Here is a 10,159-nt window from a genome sequence, read left to right on the forward strand (position 1 = left end):
TCAATAACGTGTGTAGTGCGTGATTGTTTTTATTCATTGGTTTGTCTGCGCTGGGCTTTAGAAGTTTAACACAGATACTGAGAAAATGTAACCTTTCTTTCAGTAAAGATGATGTGGAGAAATGCAAACAGAAGGATTTACTGGAGCAGATGATGGCAGAGATGATCGGAGAATTTCCTGATCTTCACCGAACAATCGTCTCCGAACGAGATATTTACTTGACCTACATGCTGAAGCAAGCTGCAAAGCAGATAGAACTACCTCGGGCTTCAGAAAGTAATTGTTTTAAAGCAGATACCTTAACCAATGTGTTCTTTGTGTGCTATTACAAATCTCACTTCTTTGTGGGAAAGCTGTGGCGTTCTGTGTGTTTATCCAATCCATATCACAGAAGATTACAGTGCTTGAAAAGTTATGGGGTGTGTGACTCTCCTACTGCAGCCTCCTATAGAAGAAACCTCACAGAGCTATAGACCACTAATTACGATTCTTTTCTCACTGTGCTATTTAAACCTGCAAAATACTGATTAGTCTGTCAGCTTCTTCCAAAGGCAGGCATCTGGCATTACAGCACAGCATGGGACAGTCTAGACGTGTGTCGCCTGTCTCACCATATTAATTGTCACCCATAGCTGCTCAGGCACAGATTTCCTGCTGAACTAATTACTTCTAATTTTCAGTATTCATCTCGCTTTGCTTATTATAGATCTGGCTCCTGGGAGTGCTGGTGATATGCAACAAGTATGAACTCTGTGTATTTCTGCAAGGCATAAGCATACAGAATATTTCTCCAGCCTTCAGAAGGATTTTACTCTTGTGTGCAATCTGCATCCCCTTTGTCCATGTAAAGAAAGGTGTGCATATATATGCACGCAAGCATACTGAATTAGGAGTTACCTTTTTTTGCTGTCTTGTTCATAACTGCTTCAGTGCAGACCTCTGACACTGCCTTCTGACTGTAAAAACAGTGAAGGAGTTGCACTTCTTGCACTTCCCTTGCCTACTATTACTTCAGCGTAGACTTGATGAAGCTTCACCAAAAACATATTGTTAGTGCAGGTAACATGATTAAAAGAGGCATAGAATCATTAAGGTTAGAAAAGACCTCTAAGATCATCTAGTCCAACCATCCGTGCATGCATTCAGTCATTCAATCAGAGGAGCAGGCTAAAAAGTAAGTTTCATTGTTATTCTTTGCAGGATCTTAAACCACCAAGAAGAATTATGCAGTGAATCCTCTGTTTGTTGTTGTTGTTCTTGTTTCCTTTCTTTAAATCTGCCTCGAGAGCAGAGTTTGTGAATCACAGGTTCATTGAATGCCTGGGAACCTGGAAGGGTTTCACAGGTACTACAGAGGATTTAAAATAAAAGATGGGACTGCAAAAGAGTGTGAACGCATCAGCTGACTGACAGTCCTCTGCTGCAGTACTGTAGTAAATGAGGCAGTGCCAGAGGTAGTTTTGTTAAGCTGCGTGTCACTATTATTATTACTTGGACGTTTTTCTCATATTATTCTCATGACACACTACCAGTTTTTCCAGTGGGGTGAGGTAATGCAAAAACTTTTGGGATGAATGCATCGGTTTTTGCTGGGTGTTGAGAAAGATGGCTGGTAGATGGGAGGTGAGGGTGAGAGCTGCCCTGTGTGGTAGCAGAGTAACCAGCTACCTGGCTGCTGCATGCTAACAGCACAGGTTTTGCTGTTACTTGCTGAGACCAGGTCTGTAACAGTGAGCTTAACAGCGTCAGGTCTGATCTCAGGCCCTGTTCTCTGGCTGTCTGTGTCCGCCAGCCTGTGCTTCCCATTACTGGGATTTGTGCCAGCTGCCCGAAGCTGTGAGCAAAGGTCTGCTTGTGAGAGAGCAAAGAGCAGGGCTGTTCCCCATAAACAGCACAGAAACAAGACCTGCTCAGGGTAGGGAAGAGATGGATTTAGAGGCTCAGCAGTGCTTGCATCTGGAGGCTGGAGTGTGAGACCTGGCCTGTTCATTTACTGGAACAAACGTTACCTGATAGTAAGAAGTTATGCTAAAGTCTGAGGAAAAAGAAAGAGGAAGAAAAACTACGAACTAAAAACAAGATGAAGCAGTGGGTGGATGTGGAATGTGTGTAATTTTTTTAATGTGCAGTAATGAGTCTCTGCTTCTTAGAAAATGCTGCCTTGTAATCTCGCACTCTACCTGTTCATTTATAGCTTGAAACTGGCTCTACAAATGTGCTCCTTTGTTTCCATCTCTTCCCTAGCTGAACCTAGGAAATACATCCCTGCTGTTGTAGTTGGTGTGGTTGGGATGGGTCACGTACCTGGAATTGAAAAGAACTGGAACTCTGACTTGAACATTCAGGAAATAATGAGGTAAGCCGTCCTTCCCCATGTCTTGCCATAGCAGCTTCACTTGCTCAAAGCCAGCAATGATTGGTTTGTTTGGGAGTTTCTTGGTCTTTTGTCACAGCTTAAAGAAACGCCAGTGCTGTAACTGCTGCCTTGTCAGCTCAATGACTTGCTGTGCTGACTGCCTACAGCAAAGGAATGGGAACTGCCAAAGGAAGAAAGTAAAAACAATACATGGTGGTATATTGAGGGAAGGTGAGGTGAAAGCATGCCATTGTCTGGAGAAAAAAGTGTCAATGCATACCAAAGGCTTCTCAAGTGAAAATTCAAATGTGGTCTGTAGGAGGTGACAAAAATGGGCTTCCGGCCTAGCATACTTCACTTTGGGCTGATTTAAGCCACAGGTTTTCACTCCACTGCAACTGCTAGAATAGGTGTACATGCTTTATAAAAGAAGAAGCAGAGCTGTATCCTGTAAAGCCACAGGCTGGGATTTTAGAAACATATGGGATTACAGCGTGGCCTGGTGGAGTGGGTAAGGCCTATAGTGCTTTAGGACAACTAAGTGGAAGAGCTACCAGTATCTTTCCTAAGAGCTAAGCGTTGTGTTAACTTCACCTTTTGAAACGATATAAAGCAAATTACATTTGAAAGATTACTGTGCTTTTTCTCATTGAAATCTTCTTCCATTTGTGCTGTTGTGCTGCAGTTGCGGAGCAGCTGCATCTTTGTGTTGGTGACTGCCATCTACTGAAAGGGAAGAGTTCTTAACATTTCTACATGTTAGATTTTATGTGTTGCACAGTGACCTTGGAAGTCATCTGAATCAAAACATGCATATTTCTCAGATGCCCAGTTTTTAGGTTCTTTGACTGAACCTAACTATATATTCTCTTAACTTGCAAGATCTTACCAGTAGTAGCTTTGCCGTGATTTAAGCAAAGGGCTGTGAACTCGGTTCAGCTGTATCCTCATGTTAGCACATCTGACAGGCTTAGTGTGCCCATCATGATTCTGTACTGCTGATTGTGTTCATATAGAAACATTTACTTGATATAAACAAACACAAGCTTGGGGTTGGTTTGAAACAGCAGAGCCCTGTCACTGGGAGCATGGTTTGAGTAGCAGTATATGCTGGCTATAGGGCCGGCTGAGGAATCACAGAGCCTGTTTGCTCAACGCATCGAGTTCATAAGGGGGACCGCAGGCAGGGCTGATGCTGGTGTGCCTGTTGTCTTCCAGCCTTCTGGTTGGGTGCCCAGCTAGTTTACTCCATGTGTCCCAATGACAGTGAGCTGTGTGTATGGGCGTTGGGCTTGTACCAGTGTCCCGTGCATCTTCTCATCTTTGGCTCTGCGGGGAAATGCACAGTAACCTTACAAACAGTTCTCCAGTATTGGCTTCTGGTGTTCTCAAGAATTCTTGGCTGTTTTCATAGTGATGGGTAAATGAAGGTCCACAGCTACTAGAAGGAGCATCTTATGTAGGTGGGAATGGCTTTTAATAATGTTATTACTCATAAGGACAGTAAATAATCTGGATGTAGTGCTTAAACAGGACAGTGTTCCTTGCTCATTTGTGACACATCTGTTCCCTGAAAGTCTCCTGCCCTAAAAGGCCGAGAGGAGGAGCAGTCCTTGCTTTGGCAAGAAGCTGCTCTGCAGATATTCACCGCTGTTTTATGTCTCTCTTGCCACAGTGTGCCTCCTCCGTCAGCTTCAAGTAAGATTTTCAAATTTGTCATAAAAGCAACAGTTTTTGGACTGATGGGCTATGGCTGCTACCGGATAGGGCAAAGGACGGTTCAGTTTATTCTCTCGATGCCAGCAGCACAGAGCTATCTTCAGAAGCTGACAGAAATAAGGTCTCAGCATTGAATGTAAGTGGAGGCACGACGTGAAGAAAGTGGCTGAGAAGGGCAATGGAGGCAACCAACGTGAACCGGACTGAAAGAAGGAAATGAGGATTCTACTGAGAGGCGATGGGTGCGGAGCAAACTGAATTGCTGTATAATAAAAGATTTGATACTGAGCTTACACCAGCTATGATCCGATGAGTAAGTTTGATTCCTGGTGCGTTGCATGAAACCACGTGATTCCAGATTGAGGCAAATGTAATACGTACACAAATATATATTATATATATCTGTACGGCGTGTGTATATATAATATATATTAACGATGATGTAGTACAGACAGCTTAAAGAGTGGATGCTTGTGACTTTCTTTCCAGAAGAACAGCACACCAAGTAACCAAATTGGCTGCGTCTGCTGTGAAATTCAGGGACACTTGCTGGAGTGATTCCTTTTCTTTCCCCGGGTATAATAATACCTAGCGGTCACCTCTGGTGCCAGACACTTTTACACATAATTCAGAAGGGCGTCTTCTCAATGCGTGTTTTCTACTTAAAAACATTTAAGCTTTTTAAAGACTTGAAAGCTTTCCAAGCATGTCAAAACTGTGCAGGCTGCCGTACGTTCACCGCTCGGATTTTTTACAAGCCTTACCGAAGAAAGGAAGCGCTGCCTTTAGATTGCATCCCTCCTCCACTGGTTGAATTGTCTTCTGCATAGAGAAGGTAGAGGCACGCCATCAGAATGCATTTTGTGTCAGATGTTTACAGGACACTCTGTTCCTTTAGATTAGGTTATTTAAACTGTGTTGTTTAGCCAAATCCTGCTGGATTCAGTATTGTAAATTTGAGACTAGAACTGCTGTACAGGTTTTGTTTCTCGGACCTTTTGTTACTGGGACAAGAAGTCTGGAATTGATCGTACCTGCTCCTCAGTTTTGATACATGACAATATGTTATTTATCAATGTAATTTCTCAGTGGATGAATATTTTAATCTATTTAATAGAAAAGCAATGTTCAACTTAGTTTTTCAAACTAGCGACAGCATTTTATTTGGGCTATCTGCTATTTATACGTAGAATAACGGAGACTTCAGGCTGCTGTGATTTTTAAGGTTCTCCAGAACAGCCATCTGTCACCCACCTCTTCTATTCTTTAGGCTGATGTGTAATAGGAGGTTTTGGTTCCCTTTGTACGGGGTTTTCAGTGATTGTGAAGTGTCCTCTGCAATCAGCTGCTCCCAGTTGCGCAGTGCAGACAGCTTTGACTGGCATATCAGAGTTTTAACCTGATGTATTCGAATGGAAGAGTCCCATTTGCTCCTCAGGCTCATATACAGTTGTTCATTGATTAAAGTGGGGGTTTTGTTTTCACTGATTTCTTTTGGGACTGAAAGATGAGAACCGACGTGTGAGGCGAGAGGAGGAAAACATCACTTTGTGTTTTGCGTTTCCTTGCTGCTTTCACTTGGTTCAATAAAATCAATGGACTGCTCTCAGCAGGGTGAATGGCCTGAGCCTTGTGCAGGAGGTCGTCCCACACAGCCCACTGGTGGCTGGAAGCATGGACACGTACCTCCCAGGCCCTGCTTTGCGGTGGCAGTGACTTTGCTGGGAGCGGTCTGTCCGTGCAGCCTGGTGCTCTTCCGTCTCGCGCTCTGCTGATGTAGCGGTGCTTCCCTCTGCAGCAGATCACTGAAGTGCGCGTTCATCTTTAACCCTACGAAATCAAACCCAGTCCTGCAGAGCACCAAAGGCAATGCACGGTGCGTTTGTGGATCTGGGCCTTAGAGCTGTGCAGGGAATATACCCGAGCAAGTGAGAATGGCAGCGATCCACGCTTTGTAAGATGTGATGGTGATACAGAATAGGATGGAGTCAGGTCCTTCTCGTTTTCCATGGTCAGTGCTTGAGGAACCCCCAGCCATCTCTAGCGAGACTGAAAGCTGCATTGATGAACTGGAGTGACTCGTTTTGCTCCCTGACTTTTGGTGAAGGTGTGATGAATTGTTTACAATGAAGCGGTCCTATTTGATTAATTCTAATCCATGTTACATGCATTATTAAGAGATGAGAGCAGAAGCTTGAGCTCCTTCTGGCTCTCCTGACATACCAAAAGGTTGCTGTTGTTTTGTTGTGAGCTTGGTTTTGTTTGGGTTATTTTTGCTTTGAGGTCTTTTTAGCTGTTAGAGTTCCAAGTATAGCGATACCAGATGTCTTGCTTTAAGATACCTGCAGAGTTTTACAGTATCTGCAGGCGTTGTGACAGCTCTGTAGCTCTTTGATATCTGTGCTCAGGTAATTTTACACAAAGGAAAACGAAGCTAAGGTAAATTTCAGACATGGGCCTTAAACTCAGGTGGGACTGATGCTAGGCAGTTGTCATGGAGCGTCCTTGCAGACTTGACACGGTGTGCTTCTTAGCCAGCAGCGTAAGCTGTCTGTTTGTTACTCAGTCACTATCAGCAGTTACTATCTCGAGTCTTTGTTTCACTTGTTCTCCTTCCTTTTTAAACGGTATCATAGCAGATATGAAGGAGGCTGTCTGGGGACAGAACTCGCAGTTTCTTCCCACTGTTGCAAACGGGCAGAGGTTGTACGAATGCAGTTTGCTCGGTGGCACTTGAAAGCCTGATGAGTTTGCAGAACTATCAGTCCTGTGAATCCAGACACGACCGCTCAGTGTTGTGCGTCCCACGTGTTGTACCGCCTGCGTAACAATCAGTGTTTCAGGTCCATTCCTTTCTGTTCCAGTCAGTCCTCTCAGTGTTAGAGCATCCCGTCAAACTGAGCTCTGTTGAACTGTCCCAGCCCTGCCTCAGCCTTACGAAGCCATACTGTATTTTTTTGGTGACATGTACACCTGGTTCATGCGTCTGTACATGTGATGTAATTGGAAGTATTTTTAACAATGTGTGCCTTTACTCTGATTTAAAGCGAACAGCAGTATGTTCTATGATAGAAAAAATAAAATATTTTAGCCACCGTTGCCGTTGAAGGTGTTTCTTTTCCACGTCATTTAGTTATGGTGAGTGGGTTTTTTCCTTCTCGTCTCATTGCTTTTCTTCTAACTTCTGCAGTGCCTGATTGTATGATGGCCTTAATCCCAGCCCAGCAAAGTGCTCGAGCACCTGACATTGGGCACAGACAGTCCCTCCTGCTTACAGGGCTGTTCTCTGCATGGGAACCAAAGACTATGTGGAAAAGGTGTTGAGTTGGTAGCAAAAAGTTTAATCTTGTGCAATTGGGCCAGGTATCACCATTTCTTTAAAGGGGGGAGGGGGAACTTGCTGTTTGTGCTGTAAACAAGTAGGTAGCCAAGTGGATAGTCACCGCTTGTCAGTCAGCACTCTGTGCCACTTGGTTAAGTGTGCAAAGCAAAGGTGTCTTTGTGCACTTATGTAGTCCTTGGTTCAGCAGAAGCCTCCGAAGCTTTGAGCTGTGGTTTGTGTTAAACTGTGAAGTAATGCCCAGAGTGGCAGCTGCTGTGTCCCAGACAGCACCGCTCCACCAGCCAGCTGGCCAAGGCTGTGTTTATAATGATATATAACTCTTATATGTAATGATATATAACTCTTTTCTACACTCAACCAACTTAAAAAGCTGGTTTAGCGGTGAGCTCATAGTGCCTGGGTGTCCCCCTGGAAGCTGCTCCCATTTGTGTGCTTTGAGAAGCATCTAAGAAGCTTTGGGAAACACCTGCAGTGATCCCTGGGTGCCAGGCAGAAGTGGGAGCCATGGCTAGAAAGAACCACTGCTGTGTGTGAGACTCCAAGTTCTCGCGTACACATTTTCCTGTTTGCAAGACTTTAATAAACTCATTTTTAGACTCGAGTGTTCTGAGAGTGACTTTATTGCGAGACGAAAGCTTTATTGTTTAGCCTTGGTAGGAGCAGGGTCACTCTTCCAGCTGTGAGCGATGGACCGAACTCAGTGCGATGCTGAACGCTTTGCAGCATGTGTTGAAATGTGCACTGAAAAGGTCAACCACATACCACAGTGAGCTCAGAACGGCTGACGTCAGTCTGGTGCCTGCTCAGGTGGAAAAAGACAACCACGTTTTCATTTATACTCCCCCAGCAGCAGCAGGCATCCACCAGCAGCTCTTCTGTGTCGGGCTGTGGGATGGGGGCAGGGGGTGGTGGTGAAGCAGCTGTTCTGCACAGCACTCCTTGGAGACGCAGATGGGTTCTTCTAATTATCCCTTTGGCTGCTGCTTGTTTTCTGCGTGCTGCAGTCTTACCTGGGGGGAGCTCTGGGGAGAGGATGGTGGCAAAGAGGGGACTGCCCTTATCCCTGCTCCCCAGTAGGGAAAGGACTGGCAGCTGGGGGGATGGAAGGGGTTTCTCTTTTCCATAGTAAGACCTTTCCCTCGGGCTTTGCTCTGGTTGCTGTGCAGCTGCCCCAGGGGACGCTCGAGGTTTTGTGCTGGTTATTAACACACTGTGTCTCTGCACCCAGTGAGGGTCCCACCTGCCAGCTCCAGCAGGGGGTCTGAACCTGTCATTTGCTGTGGAACAAGTGCTGAGGGTTTCTATGTGCTGCCAGTCTGTGTGCTCTGATTTAACTGCAAAGTACAAGTAATAGTTCAGTGCCATCTACCGACTGCATGTGGTGTGCCTTGGAATATTAGTGAGGGTAGACCCGAGGATATTCTTCAGAGATTAAGTGCACCGTCCTTGGGAGAGAGCTGGGTTTTGCCCATCACCAGCAGCATGCCCAGCAATAGCTACAGCAGCACAACAGAAGGGCACCCTGAACAGCGACTGATGTGCAAAAACTGATTATTTTGCCTCTAGGGTACGTCAGGGAAAATATAGGATTACATTGCTAGAGAACTGCTCTTCTGTTCTCTCCTTGACGGTGCTGTTCTCTATGAAGCTGCTATCGCTGTTGCTGAGGGACTGCTGTTCTCTGAGGGCAGCTGGAGACGTACTCACCAAAATCCACATGTGCTGTGCCCACCCTGCCAGGCTCCTCTAACATGGCACAGAATGGGAGCGCTTTGAGGACCCACAAGAGCCTGGATGGTTTCCCTGTGTGGGGAATTTCAGCCTCCCTGCTCTACACAGGGATTTCTGCACACAGGTGCACTGCTCACAGCACTGCTGGACACGTGGCATCCAGGCTCTGCTGCCCTACATGTGCTCCCTGAGATGCCCAGATACCCTGGAGGAAGGCTTGTAGCACACAGCACTTCTGCAGCACGGACCACACTCACAGCTTGCGACTGTGCCAAGCTTTGGCTCTCCCTTGTCAGAGCAATTACTCAAAAGATACTTGAGACAAACTGTTTATTGGCTGATGAACACGCTACAGGGAAAGGGAGAAACCAGAAAAGTAAACAATAATGGTAAGTAACACAGCAGTGAATCAGTGACATCATTACACAGAGCGCGACGCACAGCAGGAAGTTACGAGCAGATCTCGGATCCATGCAGTCACACACAGCTCCAGCACCGACTGCTGGGAACAGGTTTATACAGAACTCTGACTTAGTAGCAATTTATGAACTAATAGTACCTTTAAGAGAAATCCCACCGTTATTTGATCCTTAGTAGCACTTGATCAGCAGTTCATTATTAGCCAACTTAAAGATTCAGTAGAACATACTACAATCAAATACAGATTTAACTAAAGATTTGAGAGCAGTGCGGTTGACTTGAAGCTCACATGCAGGGTATCCAAGAGGAGAATTCTGAAGTCAGTAGTGCACACAAGGACCTTTCTGCTGGTGAATATCCCGCTTCCCATTCATCAGCTCTCAGCAGACAATCTGCCGCAAGAGGGCTCCTCTTCTTTGATGTCAGTCAGCAGTGAGTGGTAAGAAGCGCACTGTAAGAGGTGTCCCAGCTCAGAGGGAGATCGCGGACCACAGCCCGCTGCTGTGCAGTTCTGGTGCCTCTCAGATCTGGCCATGATCAGGCGCCCAACTCTGCACTTGAACAAAGGTGGAAGCACAGTGGTGGCTTTT

General features: G+C 45.6%; 1 protein-coding gene across 3 annotated transcripts in view; it reads left to right on the plus strand.

Annotated features, from left to right (window-relative positions):
- The window catches only part of TRABD (TraB domain containing), a 31,608-nt gene extending 24,440 nt beyond the window's left edge, over positions 1 to 7,168 (plus strand). For all 3 annotated transcript variants that reach the window (XM_072361236.1, XM_072361239.1, XM_072361246.1), the window contains exons 8-10: positions 104 to 276; positions 2,245 to 2,356; positions 4,032 to 7,168. In XM_072361236.1, coding sequence (XP_072217337.1) covers positions 104 to 276; positions 2,245 to 2,356; positions 4,032 to 4,209 — 463 coding nt within the window. In that variant the 3' untranslated portion in view covers positions 4,210 to 7,168. The remainder of the gene's footprint in view (positions 1 to 103; positions 277 to 2,244; positions 2,357 to 4,031) is intronic.
- The last annotated feature ends 2,991 nt before the right edge of the window (positions 7,169 to 10,159 follow it).

This window comes from Excalfactoria chinensis, chromosome 1 (assembly GCF_039878825.1).
Source record: "Excalfactoria chinensis isolate bCotChi1 chromosome 1, bCotChi1.hap2, whole genome shotgun sequence".
NCBI classification, from domain to species: domain Eukaryota; kingdom Metazoa; phylum Chordata; class Aves; order Galliformes; family Phasianidae; genus Excalfactoria; species Excalfactoria chinensis.